Source organism: Brienomyrus brachyistius, chromosome 8 (assembly GCF_023856365.1).
Source record: "Brienomyrus brachyistius isolate T26 chromosome 8, BBRACH_0.4, whole genome shotgun sequence".
NCBI classification, from domain to species: domain Eukaryota; kingdom Metazoa; phylum Chordata; class Actinopteri; order Osteoglossiformes; family Mormyridae; genus Brienomyrus; species Brienomyrus brachyistius.
The window spans coordinates 21,403,591-21,421,957 of NC_064540.1; the positions used below are offsets into that span (position 1 = coordinate 21,403,591).

The 18,367-nt window shown below is 47.1% G+C and overlaps 1 protein-coding gene across 6 annotated transcripts in view; it reads left to right on the plus strand.

The window, feature by feature from the left end:
• ephb2b (eph receptor B2b) overlaps positions 1-18,367 on the plus strand; it is a 111,242-nt gene that overhangs the window by 28,541 nt on the left and 64,334 nt on the right. For 4 of the 6 annotated variants that reach the window (XM_049022134.1, XM_049022136.1, XM_049022135.1 and 1 more), the window contains exon 2: positions 15,541-15,620. In XM_049022134.1, coding sequence (XP_048878091.1) covers positions 15,541-15,620 — 80 coding nt within the window. The remainder of the gene's footprint in view (positions 1-15,540; positions 15,621-18,367) is intronic. The other 2 variants (XM_049022138.1, XM_049022139.1) reach the window with 1 other exon arrangement.

Consider the following 18,367-nt stretch of genomic DNA (forward strand, 5'->3'; position numbering starts at 1 on the left):
CTTAAGCTCCTGCACTGAAGAACCATTAAAGGCACTGAGTTTTAACCAACTATTCGGCCTAGTACGTTTACTTATAACTAATCTTTTCTAGGTTATTAGTAACCCCTGTTACCACCTGCTAGCCACCTGTGACTGTGTGGAGGTTGTATTTACCTTAGATAAGGGGTATGTGACACTGTTTTGTATAACCTAAATGTTATAAAGCTCTGAAGCTATTTTTCTTTGTCCAAACAATAAATGGCTGGTAATGGGATAAATGATTTTGGGTGGGCTGACTAGTTATTGTGCAGTAATTGGTCTTTTCCTTGGGGGGGGGGGTTGTTTGAGGCTGTTACTCAAAGCTTAAGCCTGTGCTTCTGACATTTGTAACTTTGTGACTCCATCCACCCTTGAGTTCCTCCCCACCCAGCCCACCCTCACATGTCCTCAAATCTGCCTGAACCCCTCTTTATTCCTGTTCGGGGGTGGCTCTCACACCCGGTTCTCCCCCCACTGCCCAGCTCCTCATGAATCACTCCTAGCAGTAATAGGAGCTAAGCACGGGCACATTACACCCACCAAAGCCTCGTTAGACCCTGAATGCCTGCGTGCCGGGGCTGATTTGCACGGCAGTTGACATTTCTTTAGCTATTCTGTGCAGACCCCCCCACCCCCGTACCTTCATCTTTAACAGTGGGGCTGACCATGTACTAATCGCCAAACCTCTCTGCTCATGTTGAAGGAAAGCTATACAGTGGCGTATCTTCTAATTTGTGGTTCCCATGTTTTCCTTTTACGGTCTGGATTTGCGGCTTTCACAGAGGATGGGTCCAAACACGTTGGTAAACGCCAGTGTGACCCCCCCCCCCCCCCCTACTTTATCATGTAAGCCCTGGCAGCCACATTCGCTGAACCACCTGTCAACGCTTCGTTCTCTTGTTATCAGAAAAGAAAGAGAAGAAAGAAGACCGTTTCTCTAGAAGACAAACTCATGCACTGGTATATGTGTACACACACACACACACACACACACACACAAGTTTGTAATTCTATCTTTGTGGGGACTCGCCACTCATTTCTATGGGGAAAACTCCAATCATAACATGACATCCCTATCCCTTAACCCTCACCTTAACCATGAATAACCAAATCAAAAATGAGACTTATGGCATTTGTAGTTGTTTGATTGCACTACTAGAGCTTTGTGGGGACCTGACATCGTCAAAACAGGTTTTCATCACATTGTGGGGACGTGTTATAAACATTGTCTACACGTACACACACACACACAGGCACACATTTGTGTTCGTATTTTTATGGTCCTCAGAATGTAATATATACAAAAGTCCCCCGTCCCGCCGCCCCCCCCACACACACACACACACACACACCACAGACACCACAGACACACACCCATTCTTTAAGGAACCTGACACCTTTAAAAAAATCCTCCAGCCCCTGCTCCGGTGTCCTTCAGAAACCCCAGGAACACTTGACTCCTGTGGAATCATCCATTTGGCACGGAGCCCTCAAATAGAGGATGGGGTACCTAAAATCTTCCTGGATTGAGGATTCCGATGAGGAGTCCTGTTTTTTTTCCAGCAGGTGCTATTAAGAAACACACACGCATTTTGCAGAAACACAAAATCAGGAAGAGGTTTGTTCATTTCCTTCCTTGTATATTTATTTTTCATTTGTTTAGTCTTTTCTATAACCATGTCAGCAGAGTGTAGAACCATATTTGTGTTTATTGCTGTGTCTGTTTATGGCTGAGGCCTGTGTGCGGTTATGGGCTTTACACTAAGGAAGCTGGCATCGAGCAGCCCGCCCGTGCCCTCCGGTGTTCGTCAGGGTTTTGGTTAATGGGGGAGGGGGTCACTTCACTGGAGGGATGAGCAGACGAATGGGCTGTTCTCTCTCAGCGACATCTCAATCACCCACGACGTCTGCTTTTTGTGTTGTCCAGCCAATAGGAAAGCGGCCTGGCTTGCTACATCTCAGTAATGTAATAACCCAGCCACCACCCCCACCCCAACCCCCCGCCCCCCCACCACGTCCATTTCGTACCCGACCTGCGGGGGGGGGGGGGATGCACAGCACGAATGGGTGGGAATTAGCTCCCTGCGGGAGCCATGTGTTGGGAGATGGCGCCGAATTGTTGTGGTGCTTGGCGCAGGAGAGCAGAATTTTGTGAGAGAAAATGATGCATCTTGCCACGCTTTGCTTCCTGGCAGCAGGAGCAGATTCTGCACAAGCTTTGTCAGTGTAGTTTGTTTGTTTCGCCTGGTATGCACACTCCAATAGAGGCAGGCGGGATTTACATGAAATCTTGGGGAGTTAGTTCATAGTGTCGCTTGAGTACCTTCAGATTTCAGTTTAAGTAAAAACCTTAATTCTGTTAACTGCCTGATTTAATCTTGACTTTTTGAAAGTCATTTGTGTCTCCTGAGATATGTAGGTGGAGCAGTGATCTTCTATCTACTGTTTTTTTTATTTTAACCTTTACTCTTTGTTCGCCCCTTGTCAGCTGGTCATCTTTCTTTCGCTGACCTTGGTCCCTGTAAAACAGGGTAGTTATATAGGATTGGCAAGAGGAGCTCGGCAAACGAAGATGGTAAACAAATTCCAGGCATTGCTGACGCTCACACAGTTCTATCCCACAGGGAAATAATTCACTTCATGGTGTGACGTGACAGTAATTAGCCTATTAGCGAAACTGCTGCTGTCAAACGCGGGTGTGATGGTACGCATGTTTTCTCAAACACCTGTGTGCCCGCGTCTCTGCAGCATGATGCTGTGGAGGCCATCTGAGGTGAAGGAGCGCAGAGGGGCCCTGGGCATGCCAGGTGCATCAAGATCTCCTCTCGGCTCTGTGTCCCGTCTTCGCCTCGGTTGTTGGCTCACAAAGCTTTGCATTGTTCTTCTCTGGGTAAGTAGTTAGTCGACTCAGCAGAAAGCTCCTTCAGCCCGGCTGCTGTGCCTGTTGAGGATCGGCAGACCCAGTTGCAGAGACACAGAGGCTGTAAACGTGCCGTGGGTGGTCTGCTCCCTGTCCGGCCTGGCGCGAAGTAGCTCATCCTCTGCTCATCGTGTGGGTGTGAGTTGTCTCGGGGAAAATGGAGACTGGCATGTTTCCGGCTCGTACTCAGCTACAGCTGCAGGGAGTGCCGTTGTCTCACACCGCCCTGACACTTTCCCTTACACTCTAGCCTCCCGTGACACCCCCTGCTTTTTTTCATGGAAGTATGGCTGTTACTTGAGGGTTAGTTTGGGTCACCTGCTGCACAGATGGGGGGGGGGGGGGGTCCTAAAGCATGTGAAAGGGAGCCACATCTTCAGGACTCAGAGAACATGTAGATCGGAATGTCATGTCAGCAGCTTCCGTGGTTCTGCTCCAGTACCTGCTGACAGAAGTACCAGAGGACCGCTGACCATTTTTTCCTGTATTTTAGACTAACAGTAGTGGTGATGATCTACCTCATGGACCAGGAATCTAGAGAGGGTCTCACTTGACCCCCCCAACCCATCCATTCCCACCGTCTCGGTATTTGGAGAACTGTCATGGTTGAAGGGAAGTTCACCCCGATCCAGGGAAATGGAGTGCAGAGAACAAGATTTTAAAGGCTTCTCAAAACTCTGTGGTGGAGTTGAGATCCACACCTACTCTCCTAGAGCAACAGCCTCCCCATGAATTTTGGACTCAGCTGTCGGATCTGGAGCTGCTCCTTGCCGACTTGCTTACATTTTTCATCCCAGTCCCACAATTCTGCGTCATATTTAACTGAACACCTTGATGCTGAAACGTTTATCTGTGTGTGTGGAAAATATTACCCTGAGGAGAACTGAGAGCGAGATCCTATCAGGCGGTCTACAGTCAGCCTGGCCTGGCCCCCGGTCCTCAGCGGATGCTGCATCGCTGACCCTCAGTTGATCTGTAGTGTTTTTTTAGGTCCTGCTCTCCCTGGATGTGTAACTGTAGCCTCTGTGGAACCTTCTGTTCAGCTGAAGACTTAACCTCTCCCATTCCTGAAGCACATGACTTCACAAGACCAGCTGTGCAGAATAATTACTGCACTCTAATTAACTCTGGGTAGAAGTTCTGTCATGCTGGAGAAGGATGTGAGCATTGGGAAGATGTATTTTTATATATATATATATATAAACAAATATATGTTCATGGAAATTATCAGCGTAGCCGGTGACTGTCTGCGTAGAGAAATGGCCCTTTAGCTGATGAGGGATGGGAGCCATGAAACCGATTCCTGGAAGATGTGGAGAAAATTCCTCGGATCGCTGCTCAGCTCTCAGCGTGTTTCACAATCCCTTCCTTGGTAGGGTGATGTTGTCTGCATCGGTTGTTCTAGTTTTAGACGTTCCGACCAGAATGACCTCAGTGGGGAATGGGGCAGCGGAAAGCCCACTTTTTACGACCCTTTGAGATCCGGAGGCAAGTCCTACCCAAAACCCACTGAGGGACACCGATACTCATATGTCCGAAGGGATGGGAAACGCTCTGTATATGTCTTACGCTGCATTACCCTCCACACCACACACACTGCTAATATAGACAGAGTTAATGACTTTGTTTTTAGGAAAAGGGGATCCCCACCTAGCACTCATGAACATTTTCATGGTAGACAGAGTAAGATCCACTTGGAAAGACCTCTGAGAGTAAGCAGACGGCTCTGCTCAGCACGGACAGAAAGCAAAGATGTGCGTGAGTGTGTGTGGGGGAAACGTGGCCCAGGAACGTACAGCTGTCTCGCGAACATACAGCTGACAGTCTTTTTCCCTCTATAAAGTCCCTGAATAGGGTTACGCATGTTTTACAGCCCCATTCAAACTGTAGCTATGCTATGATTGTACGTTCCATCCATCTATCTTCCAGGCATTTATCTTGGTCAGGGTCAGCAGGGGATTTTAGGGCTGCACTGCTTTAGATAAGTTGTCCGTCCATGTCAGATACATACATGCTAACATACAGTGGAGAATGTAAAAACGGAATTTATCCTAACTGCATGTTTTGGGGCTTTGGGGAAGATCCAGAGTATCTGGAGGAAATCTTCACAACACAAGGAGAGGAGATTCAAACCCCCAAGCCTGCACACGTCAAGGTGGCACTCATTACCGTATCTTACAGTGTACTTAAATAATACATAACAGCTGTATGTTTGGGTGGAATATTTTTATTTTAATGTTTTTTTTTTATTTTAAATCCTGTGCATGGATTAGAAGGCAGAACTTTAAGGTTTAATTAAACATGCACATGAATGGTGTGTGAGTGTGCCCTGCGATGGGCTGGCCCCCCATCCTGGGTTGTTCCCTGCCTCGTGCCCATTGCTTCTGGGATAGGCTCCGGACCCCGCGCAACCCAGAATAGGATAAGCGGTTTCAGAAAATGTTTGAATGGATAGACATGCATAATATATTGCTTAACATCAGTGTCATTCAATATCCTTTAAAAATCAAGATATCAGCATCAGTCCAGCAGGTCAGTCAAGCCCAGTATCGCTGCCTAATATTCAAACTTTAACGGAATTCAAATTTAGCTAAAGACATAGCAACTGGGATGAGTGATTTTGTCGGCTCGTTCACCACTTAGAGGAGGTGTCAAAGTACCAGGCCGTGAGATGGTTTTATATGGTCTGTTTTTAATTCATTATTAAATCTGGCTCACGGATGAGTCTTTAGTTCTCCGCAAAAAAAACGTCATTCTGTTAGTCCGTTACCGGTTTTGGTGATATTAGTATTGCTAGTAGTATTGGTTATTGGTATCAGTCATCATTTTCCCATTGTGTACCACTAGGTTTAACGTGTGTCATACTGTGTGTGTGTCTTTGAGGGATAGAAAATTGGGGGCGTGAAGCGAAACTGATTATCCCACTGCAGCAGCAGAAAAACTGAAATGGACTCTGTTGTTTTGCTCTAAGTGATTATGGAACCATGACGAGCTGTCGGAACCTTTGTGGGGTCCCTGAGGACCCCAGGGCCTGGCCCACTTCTGGTCATTAGCAGGTCTTTCCTTCTCTGAAAACCAGAAAGAGAGACAACCGCGGGTTTATGCCAGTGGTGCCACCAAGCTTGATGCGCCGGGCAGCATTTTTGCAAAACTGGAGTCCGATTCTCCGCTTCTGTATCTGAGCTTCTGATCTTCAAAGCGGGACGATATACGGGCTGCACTCCGCCTATCCGCAGACATGGGGGTCGCCATCACTTGTGGGCGTAGCGAAAACCTCAGTGTAGCAAAACAGCCAGTGATTTATACTACAGCAGACAGTATCCAGGAACAGAAAATGTAATGACTCACATTATAACCTGTTTCTGCTGGCCTGCTGGCTTCCCCCCCCCCCAAGAAACCTTGGCTTCCTTCCCTCTGCTGACTTCTGTGGAAAAAAAAATATTTTGAGTGAGTGTTCCTTCTACAACCGTCCATCCACTGGATGTCAGAAAGAAAACTGGTTCCTGTAGAAGATTGGTTCCCGTTTATGATTTGCTGTAAAGGAGGCGAGGAATTGCTTGGAAATTGAGCTCTTTTTATCTTTGCAGTTTCTGGTTTATTTAATAATTGAGTGGGGCTGCGTGTCCCCACCACTACGCTCCGCCTCCCCTCCTTCATGAAGGACATAAAATTAGCTGTAAACCATCCCAGTATGGCAGAATAATGGAGGGGAGGGCCATCGATTATCCGGCAAGTTTGTGTATCGGCCTGTCCCCCTCTCTGTAAGGCGGACATGCTGTAAATCTTCCAGGCTTACATGGTTGTTAATGCCTCTTCTACAAGCTGCTTGTCATTTAGCACATGGTGGCCTGGTGACCCCAGGACCCTGGCGTTCAAACCTGCCCCCATCTATGCTTGGAGTCCCCCTTCCCGGGTGTGAACCAGGCTCTCCGGTCGGGAGGCATGCAGTGATTCCCAGACTGGAGCTGCTCTTGGTTCTCGCAGCCCCTTGTATTTTCCTTCTAGGCAGACTTGAGCAGCGTTGGCACATGCTCTCCACACGTGGTTCTGCCCCCCCCCCCCCCCCACACTCTTTTGACGGCTCGTAGGTAAGGAATAATTGTTTCCATTAAGCCAATTAGCAGCTCAGAATTTAAGTTGTCCGTTTGAACCGATGTGCTTTTGTGTCTCTTGTTTTTTACCTCACATCTGTAGGATTTTCACATATAAAATACGCAGTATTGTCTGCAGAAACTTGTGTGGGGCCTCCAGAGGTATATTCCGAGCAGACCGAGGGATTTCTGGACGGACGCCTCCGAAGGCACGGCTTCTGGCCGAGCGTTTTCTGTGGCTGTTTCTCTCCGGATTGTTTATATCTGCAGTCTTTCAGATCTGAAGCAGACACGCAGCATGCTGGGAAAAAAAAAATTGGGGATCCGGCCAAATGAGACACGCTTCATTTTACCCTAGTAAAAAGGGTCTCCACAACACCGCCATGCCTCCTATTTGACAGTGGGCACGCACCTAACCCCTGAACGCCAGTTAGATCTGTGTTCAGAAAGGTCAGGGATGTGCGGCCGCACTAAAAGGAACGGCCTTTACCAAAGGAAGAAGATAAGAACTTGTTCTTTGGAGAGAGGATGCACACCAGCTGCCTTGCTCTCAGAACTGTGTTTTCAAATAAATCAACTCTTGGCAAAGAATTTGTATAATATTTTCCTTCCTTCACATTCGTTTTGAAAGTGCTTTACACATTTTCTTCTGACCTACGTATCTAACACCCCGGGCTACAGTCGAGGTGTTTGATACATAACAGTGTTTGTCTGAAAAAAGAATGAAACATCCTTTCCCCCCCAAACGATAAAATGAGTCATATATTAGGTATGAAGCCTAAGTGATAAACTCTGGTACATGTGTTTGCGAAGAATCATTCAGAATGCAACCAGTCTCCTTTCTTGTGGAATGAAATTTGGTAACGCCCTTAACTGCCCGTTCATAATGCCTTTGTAATGCATTCATCAAACATTCAATGCACCTTTATAATGCATTTATAACCATCCTAACATACCTTTAATATTCATAAGAAGCAAACATTACAAGATTATATGATTATAATATGTACTGTATCATATGAGGTTCAAAGCTGATATATGTAAATATTATCAAGGTATACTTACAAGCTTCTTATGAATGCATTATGAATACATTATGAAGGTGCAATGAATGTTCAATGTATGTGTAATGAATGCACTATGAAGGTGCAGATAATGTAAAGCGTTATTCAAAAGTAGTTCATTAGCTTCTAAGCATTTTCTTAAAAACAAAAAAATGATGCCAGGAACAGTAAATAACAGGTCGGCTAGTTTGGAGGTCTCGGGATCACTGTAGTGTAACACAGCCACATGTATTGCGTAAACGGTTCCGAAACGGATTTATACAATATCAGTGACCTTTTGACAGAGAGTTATATGCTTGCAAAAAAGAAACTGATGAATAGTCAAATCCTTTTGAGCGGGTTAGTATCCAGATTGCAGCAACATCGACAAAGCCAGTGCAGAAATTTCAGTCGTCTAATTTGACTGAAATGTGCGCCACATTTAATTTAGTTTCTGTGTAGTGTTTTTTGTGCTTTTGTTATGATGTTTTATAACAAGAATAAAATGAAATTGTGAAGAATCCGGAAAAAAATATGAATTTGGATCCTGCCGTTTTGTTAAATAGTTGCAATTGGTTACTGGAACAGAGTCAATACAGACGTCGTTCCTTCATTTGAATCTGACGTCGATGAGCATGTGACGGGTGGCCCCCTCTTATCAGAAGGGCAGCACATAAACCAAAACATCACATCCTCATGCGGAAAGAGCACATTTTAGAAGATTTTGTCAAAACGTCAGGGTGCTATAACAGGGAATGATGTAAGACTCACTCCTGGAAAATTTATTCAGTTTTTATTTTTTTGGCCAATATATGAAATAGTCATCTGTTGTGACAGGTGATTGGTATCCCAGGACCTGCCTGAAGCTAGCTGGGACTCACACGTGAACAACTGGTGCTTGATGTCCAAAATGGGGCCTGTGACACAGATTTATCATTATCATTATTATTTCTGCTTAGTAATTATATATGGATATGACGATCGCTTTCTTAATGGGGTATGGGGCTGCCGGGGGGCTACCATGGACTATATTTATTTTTGATTGTGCGATGGCTTGAGTATCCCTGACTCTCCTCAGACCAACATTCCCCAGTTTGCCCCTCTCCCATTCAGGGTGGACCTGATACACAGTGCTGGTTATTCCTCCCTTCCTCCCTCACAGCCCCTGCCTCACAGTGGGGCCTCTAGTTCGCCATCCTGGGTCTGCATAGAGTGACGTCTCCACGGAAACATATGTAAGATGCCGCGGCCTTGGAGAGCAGACCCAGCCCACGTGGGGATTGCTGGGAAACGGCCATCGGGGGCCGATTCCGGCTTTGGGCAGCCCCCGCATGTGCACACGGCGCCTTGATGCAGGCTCGGCGTCGGGGTGCCCCCCCGGCACGCATTTACACAAATACCACCGGTACCCTTATGAATCTGAATGTGGTGTTTTTATTTTTTTCCCACTACTTTCAGAGTGGAAGCTAAACGCCGTAAGAGGGGGAGGAGCGATGTCACCTTGCCGTTCCTCCAGAAGACAAAGGACTTTATCTGCAGTGAATGATGTGAGATTGTGCCAAACACTTATGCTAGACAGTGGAAGCCTTTGTCTGAATTACTACAGAAAGGAGAGAACTTCAGCTGCACGTCCTCCCCTCCCGTGAAGTGTGGTAGCTGCGTTGATGGATCTGTTCCAGAACAGGTCCTTGCAGCATTTCGGCAGACTGCTTCTCATTGCTTGAATAGACATCAGCAGAATGTATTCCCTGGGTAACAGGTCACAAATCAAACATACGTTAACGTAACGCACAGTATGACGATATTGCCTTGATTCCGTTTTTTCGCTCCTTGGCCTGGAAGGTGTGGCGGTTGGGTAGCAGCACCACTTCGCACGTCCAGGGTCGGAGGTTCGGTTCCCGCTTCTGGTTCCGAGTGTGGAGGTTGGATGTCTCTCGCCATGTCCCAGTGGGTTCTCTACCGCGTTCCAGCGACATGTGGTTTAAGTGAATCCGTGCCTGTATTGTGTGAGAGCGAGGTGAGTAGCTGAGGGAGGAAGGCGTGCTTTTTCACACCAATGCGCTCTCTTTGTGCTGGAACCGTGATGCCTGGGAGAGTAAACCTGCAAACAGTGTTTAGGGCAGGGCGCCCGCTTTGGCCCTCGAGTGTCCTGCAGCGCTGTTGCTCTTCCTCATTTCTACTGGAGCCTAGTGAAGGTTCTCCCAGAGGGGAGCTCATGATTATAATGCATTTTACATTCGTTATGAAGTACGAGAAATTTCCAGTATGGATGGATTCGCGGTGACAGAGTCAATGGGAGACTGCTAATCAAGGCCGCGATTTTAAATGAAAACCGAAGTGAGGAAAATGTGGTGGAAAAAAGTGTTTCGTTAAATAAAACCGAGACCAGAATGAAAATTGTGTGGAACCACAAAAGCCCAAAATAAAATTAAAATATTGCTTTCATAACAAAACACTATTAGGTGCTACTTTGTTCCGTTATGGGATTGCAGATAGGAGGTGGAACTAGTGTGAAACTAACAGGTGCGTTAATCATCAAGCTGTGTATCCTGTGCTGGATCGTAGGGCGGCCATCGCTGGACACACACACTTGGCTATTTAGACACACCGATTGTCTGAACTGCATCCAGTGGATCAGTGGGCAGCTCTCTTGCCACACACTGCCAAGGTTGTGTCAATAGTGAAGGGTGGGGATGTGTTGGAAGTTCAGGACATCAACTGGCTACTGCAGGTACTAACAATCCATTACTGGGATGCCTCCTCCATTGAATGTGTCTGGCATGGCTCCAGCAGGAGGCTGGATGGCCTGATTGATCGCTTGTCCCTCGTCCAGTTCATTGGTTGCAGATTACATTCCAGAGCAGCTGGGGAGTTCCTGGTTTGTTGGTCTGATCAAAGTGGGGAAGTGAAAGATTTCCAGAGCTAAATGTAAGCCTGCAATGAGGCACCGGGTGGCAGAGAAAAGGGCTGATGAAATCTTCCGACTCTGACTGCGCCGCTCCGTTTTTAACTTACTGTAAAATGTGTGCTTGACGGTTCATTTTTTTTTTCTTTTTTATAAGTTAAACACTTTGGCTGGAAGAGTCTGAAATTCTGTCTGGCTGCCAGCGAGATGCATGTTCTTTTAGGAGTTTGAGCCTTGGGGGAAAACCTCCTGTGAGGCAGATTTGTCATGTGGGTAAAATCTCTGCTGACCTACACATTACAGGCAGAATGACGCGTCCCGGAAGGTCCATTTAGCCACTGCTGCTTGGAGGCAGCATTGCAGAGAATATTGAGCAATTCTGTTTATGTGCTAAAGTATCTGGATTTAGTTGACTGTTGCTTCTTGACTTGAGCTGCCAGATTGTGGGGGTGGGGGACCAAGGACCATAGCATAAGCCGGGGGAGGGGGGGGTATGGACTGCTTTGGGGTGGCCGGGATCTTTCCTCCGGACTGCCATCATCGCCAAGACAACGCTAGCCTTCCCGCTTAGCAGCCTGCATCATCTGCCGTGTAAATAATTGAAGCCGTGTCAGACTGTGCTGGTATTTCTGGAGCACCCCCCCCCCCAGTATGGGGAGGGGGGCAGCATGTGAAGGCTGTGGTAATGAATTGGTGCGTCTACTGTGGCCGAATGATAGGCAGACTAATCCATCTTTCTGGGTCAACTGCCACTCCCCGCCTGCCCCTGGACTGCCGATAGCAGGTAACCGCGGTGCATTATGGGAGACGGCGTGCATCGCATATTCCCGCCGGGGACACCTTCTGTCCCGTCCAATGCCAGGCGCTGGCTTATATTTCACCGTTCGCTTTGTCCCCAGTTCTCATTACCGTTATGGGCTATAATTCTCATTTCCTTCTGTAAGCTTTGCTACATCACATTATATTATCAATGGCTGTGCAAATTCAATTTCTCCTGCTTAATTACAAGATTAAGGCTTTATGATAAATGGGGGGGAGGTGGGGTAGAGCCCGCTATTACGCTTGCCTAGAATTGCATGTCTTGGAGATATTGTACGTCCCTAAAAATAAGTGGGGGCAGTGACAGCAGCCCTGTTAATTAAAAGTTAGCGGTTTGCACAGGAATATAAATCAGAAGGCTGGCTGCTCTTTGGGGAAGCGACCATCACTTTTGTCCTTCACTGGCTTCCTCTGTCCAGGAGAGGACTGAGTCTCGCTCTGTGTGTGGTTACGTATGGTGAGGCTCCGGGATGGGTGGTCGAGGCCAGACTGAACGCTGCATCCGTGTTCAGTCTAACCCAAAATCAGCACTCTGGGGTTAGGAGACGAGATTTAGGATTTAGGGAATAGGGTTAGTACTTCTACCCACTTAATGACAGGAGTATTTATTACCAGGAATAGCAAATAACTGAGAGGGAAACCATCTTGCTTCCAAGTAAGGGTAAAAAACATCAGTTTTTGTTAATAGCCTGTAAATCTGTAGTATGAAATGTAGCATCAGCTACACAGGCCAACGGGATACCTTTTCTTTTACAGACATAGCAGTTGACAGATTGCCTTTTTTAAAACCCTAATTCTGTCGGTTTTCCTCCCTGCCGGCCCTGTGATGTAGTAATTTACCTGGCACCCCACTGATCCGCCCACCCTCCCCTCCCCCACTTCACTCTCCGTCTCGAGTCCGGACTGAACGAGCAGGCGAATGGGACCTGTCTGCCGGTCCCTGCAGAAACCTGACGGACGACGCTTCTGTTCGCCGTCTCCCTGGGAAATGGCCGGCACAAAGGCCCTACCTGATTTCCGGAACGCCGTCTGCCTCCATCGTCACGGTCACCAAAGACAGGCCTTCTCTGCACACCGGCTACAACCCAGAATCCCAAATACTACCATGGGAACTCCCAGATCCTTAGTTCGGCGAACACAGTAGCTCAGCACACTTCTTGAAGGTGTGATGGTTTTTCGTACACCTTCACACCCCTGTTGGAAGATGTCGCTCTTGCTTCAGTACCACCTGTATCTAGGCATTGCTCCTTCACAGAGCTCCACCCCCCCCCCCCCCCAACATTTGCTCCTCTGTTATTTATATAACTTTTATTGTGCTGTTTGTTGAGCTCCATGACATTCAGATGCAGTGTTTTTTGGCTGTTATTGGGGGTGGGGGAGTTCTGGTGCTCCGCCCATGTGGGGCACTCATCCCGGCAAGGTAACCTCTTCCTCTCTAAACTGAGATACGGCTCCCCAAGGATCTGGCGGGGGGGGAACTGAAATGGTTGACACGACGACCCAGCCTGTAGCGTTAATGTTTCCCGGCTAGCGTGGCGACATTGGACCTGTGCTTACGTGGCAGGCAAAGAGACAGATATGTGTTTCGCATCAGCCCACCAAGCTTGAAGCGCAAAAACAAGCACGGCGTGGACCCCAGGGGTGTTCTCGGGGGGGGGCATAACAGGGCACCCCCATCACTTCTTCTGCTATTTGCTATTCTCATGTGACATCTCTAGCTAAGGAATATAGGATACCTATTTATACGTAAACAAAGCTGCTTGTTACCTCGACTTACGGGCTGTGAATCATGGGGGGTGGGGGGCTGATGGAATAACATTGCATACATTATAAGCACTGTGTGTATTTTTCCCAAATGTGGCCGCCTGGGGGCCGTGGTAATTAGTTCGAAGTGGGGAGCTCTTATAAATCCTCGATGGTCACAGCGGAAAAAGCTCCATGTGCTTCTCGTTGAGTAATCTTGGGTAGCCCCGTACGTTTAATGCTTGCCCTCCTCAGGGATGCATTCCGAACGCTACTCGCCAGTGGTGGCGGAAAAGGGGGGGGTGGGGGGAGAAGGTGCAGAGGAAAGAAAACAACAAAGGAGGCAGCGGCTCTTTCTGGAGAAAAGACGGCTAGGAGCGGTACCAGGAGGGCCGCTGGCTTTGTTCCTGCGACGTTATCATGCCCGCTTGCACCTCCACTTACATTTTGCCTCCTCCCGCTCGCTTTTCTGGATCTAGTCCAAACACAGGACTCTTGTCTTTCACTTGCCCTCTGGTTGGAGGGCTATGCCCTTCGCTGGAGCAGTGCGGCCCCCATTGTCTCCTGCTCGGCTCTGTACGGGCCCACGGGTGTGGGGAACGTTCCAGCGGCATTTGGGACGGGTGCACTCACTGTCAACAGAGGACCAAAGCCAGTAGAGGTCGCTCACAGGAACCGGGAAGCGAAGGTTTCTGTAAAAACCTGACTTGGTCTCAGAACACAAATTCAAATCAAGAGGCGCCATTCAGTTTCTGCTTGTTTGTTAATTTTATGGGCTTTCTTTATTTTCATGGCCTATTCTAAAAAATGTATGTCCATATTCATGAAACTGGGATGTAAAAATCCAGGCCAAGATTTTGTTTCAACCAGCTAGTTGAGCATAAAGAGTCACAGTCACAGAGTAATGTACTTCTTGGTTGAATCTTGTTCTGGATTTTTACTTTCTGGACCGGAAATGTCCACTTTTGTCATTTTTTGTAGGGAAGAAGGGAAGGCAGGAATGTAGTCTGTTGCCTGCAGAATATAAAATTTCTTTCCCACTTCTTCAGCACGAGCAATAAATTAGCTGTGAGGGTAAAGCACTGATTATGGCCAATACTTTGTCAGGTGGGGATTTTAGAAACCCATAGAGGGGGAACCTGGAGGTAAAAATCAGATGGAGTATCTCTCTCCGTGTCGGAACTGGGATAAAAACGTCATTAAAAACGTCACTTCCTGTCCGAAACACACCCTCCTTTCCGACGTTGATGTAAGACAGAATTATGTTGTTCACGATTCTCTTGTGACATCATTTCAACATGGCAGCTTACACAGTCAACAGTAATTCTGTTTTATGAATACTTTTTGTTAAATGTATTAATAGTTATAAATGCAATTGTACGTGGTCGATTAAGAGAATACCATATTATGATATCCCTCACAGTCCAAAAACATGCTGAGGCTATGATCGCTATGAATGTACTAAAATATTATAAAGCTTTTAATGTGGTTTGACTACTTTGTATTTCTTGTTTGTTTGTCTCTTGGAAAAAAGAATCTCACTCCAAATCTGCTACAATATAAAGCAACAACACACAGCAGTGTGTTCATGGAGGCAGCCATGTTTGTTCCGAGACGTGTAGCTCGAATGGGAGATTGGTCGGACGTGACATCACGCACCTCTGAATTTATGACTTGGAGATAATCGAACGCACTAATAATATCTTAGGGCCAGCAGGATTGATGAGCCCCTCTCTGAGCAGCATGCTCTGGGGTCAAGAGTCAGAGGTCAGGGTGCATCTGCTGGACCTGTTTGATGTTGGCAGTCTCTAACAGCCACTCTTACCGGGATTTCAATGCTCAGACATGTTGCCTTCGTCTGGTTTGCTCTCTCGGGGAGAGGCTTGAAGTTCCAGATTTGCTGCCATGTTTAACAGTGTGACGGTTGGGGACGGACTCGGGCTGACCCACTTTCATTCTGTGATAGATCAGCAGGCTAACGGTAAATTCTACCCCCCACAGAGATGCTGATGGATTCCACCACGGCCACAGCCGAGCTGGGCTGGACGGTGTACCCTGTCTCCGGGGTGAGTGACAGCAGTGTAAGTATTTTCATTTTTTTCTCCTTACACGTTTTTGTTTCATGTCTTGTTTTTAGCACTTCATATGGAACGATTTACGGCGTTATTGAATTTGCTAACGTGTTTTCTGCTTTTTAAGTTCATAGGACAGCTCGTCGCCCCATATTTCTCTTTTATTCTCTGTTCTGTTTTCAGTTTTTTTGTTCAGCTTTATTTCTCTGCTCTTAAACCAAAAAATCATGGATGAAACGCGTCACGGTGTCCCAAAGCGCATACAGTCTTCTCCCGCCCAGGGAGGCAAATGGGGCTGCGACTCCGTCAGCTGTTTCTTAAGGCCGTGGTTTGGCCACGATCCCCTGGGGGCCCCAGAAGTGATGCGGTCTGGGTGGAAGGTCACCGGGCCTTGCCGACTTTTGGAGGACGACCAGGGGATCTGAGGGAACGAGGCCGCGTCTGCAAGTCTGTGGCACCCGGAGCTTCTAATCTGCGTGTTTGTATCTCTGAGGGCCTCCAGTCGGTTGTTTCTAATCTAATTTTAAGGAGCTGTGAGGAGCATGCTGGTGGTTTTCAACCAAATGACACTATTTTCTGGTGGCTTTTGCATACACACTGATGCTGCTATTTTCCTAGGGGGTGGGGTAGGCAGACAGGATCCATCCATCCATCCATGCTCAGTAACCACTGATTCAGTACAGGGTTGCAGTGATCTTGGAGCCTATTCTAGAAGGCACTGGAAGCATGCTGTGGGCAATTCAGAGACCCTAATTCACCTAATTAACCTAATACACCTATCTCCAGAGCCTGGCCAGGAACCGATCGTACGCAAACATAAAGAGCACAGCCCAGAATAAGATTAGGTTCTTTTTCTCTAGTGATCCACAGCTTGTGACTCCAGTCTTCAAACTAAATATTTAACCATTCTCTGACCTCTTTGTAATCAGGTGATTCTTTTGATTACCAATCAGGGGCATATACAGCAGTGGGGCCACTGGCTCCAGCTAAAAGCTGATTGGCCTGCGGAGGACCCCTGTCCCTGTCACTCACCGTTTCAAAACATATCATTGGTTAATGATAAGGTTGGCACTCGCATATGAATTATGGTTCCTCATACCAGCCTGCATCAAAAATTCCTAGTTGCCCTTGGTGCCAGTCAAGTGCTACGTATATTTCTTCTGGCCCAGGAAACCAACATGAGCCAATGGGTAAGATTGTTCCTTGACACCTGGTCAACGCTTCATATTCATGGCTGTGTCATTTTACTTTGATTCATCTCAAGGAGCTGAGCTGTGTTAGGACCCATGTGCTCCTCACACCAGATCTCCCAAATAACCACCCACCTACCCACATTCCTGCAACTCAAATGAACGAAGCACTGGACGTGATGTGGAGTGATATGGTTTGGAGGCATTATTCTCTAGCTGCCCCCCCCCCCCCCCCCAAGCTTCAGGCCTTCACTAACACCCCCGCAACCTGAGTCTTTGAGCCCGCCCCTCCTTCCCTTCTCTCTGCACACGATCTGGCATTTTCAAAACAGGTTTCAGTAGAGAAAAAAATGTACTATAATTTGCCGGTGCACCCTAAAATAAAAACAAACGAAAAAATACGCTCCATTTTATTCAATTATTTATGCTTCTGCGGAATGTATTTGGGCTGGTTTAAATTATACACTGCCTTCTGTCAAAAGAAAAAGCAGAAACTGACAGACAAGAAAAAAAGAAAACACTTTCTCAACAGTTCTTTTGTGGAACTACAAAGTTTTTTTCTTCTTTTTTCTTAACGCTAATAGTCTGAATTCACCATCAGCGCCGTTTCCTCAAACCTGAGGGCTAGCGGACAGCCTCTTTCCCGCCGCCCGGACCGTGGCAGTGACAGCGGAATGCTGTGGACTGCTGCTGATGCTCACTCTCATTTCAGCTCCAGCCTCAGTCCTTCCTTCCTCACAGGACGTTGCAGCCATTTTGCATCACTCCTCTCCTGGACTTTACCACTCATACAAAACTTTCAAGAACCCCATTAGACTTCAGAGCTGTGTGGCACAAATTTTTTTGCCCAGAGTAAAAGAACCATTAAACCAAAACCTTTGTTTATTATATCAGTCTCTGCCTGCGGGGGAAAATAGTGTTCTCAGAGCTGTAAGTGTCTGCATGTTGTTTCTTGGGACGCCGCAAAGAAAACCGGCTCTCCCTGCTTTCAACATGCAGGCGTAAAATTTATCCAAAATGAGCTATTATAAAATGAGCGTGTATTTTCATATCTCGGACAGTAGATGGTGTGGCTGTTAAGGATGTGGATCCCTAGCTTAAACTGTAGGTTTATGCCCCTTGAGGGACTGATTGCTGTACCCTTGAGAAAGGCACTTAACCTTCTGAAATGTTCCGGTGAAAATATCCCGGCACATAAATGGGTCAGTTGCCTCCGATAAAAGCCAGGCTGCGAAACGGAAAATACCATGATCTCAGCAGGACAGATGATTTATCTTTCCCCCTAAATTTAAATATAAAACAATTTTTAAATTAACATATTTATATTCACGCGCAATCATTCACTGCTGTGTTTTTTTAAGCAGCTTATCCAGGATCCAGCCCCAGTGGAAAACATGATCATTATTAAGATTCCGAACAGGGAATTCTCTCTGCACGCTCGTGCAAACAAGCCGGTAGCCACACATACTGAAAGCCACACCAGCAGTCCTGTGCCTCCCGATACACTAACAGGCTCAGACAGAAACAGATGCCAAAAGTGCCCAACCTATACTTCCTGCTCTCCCA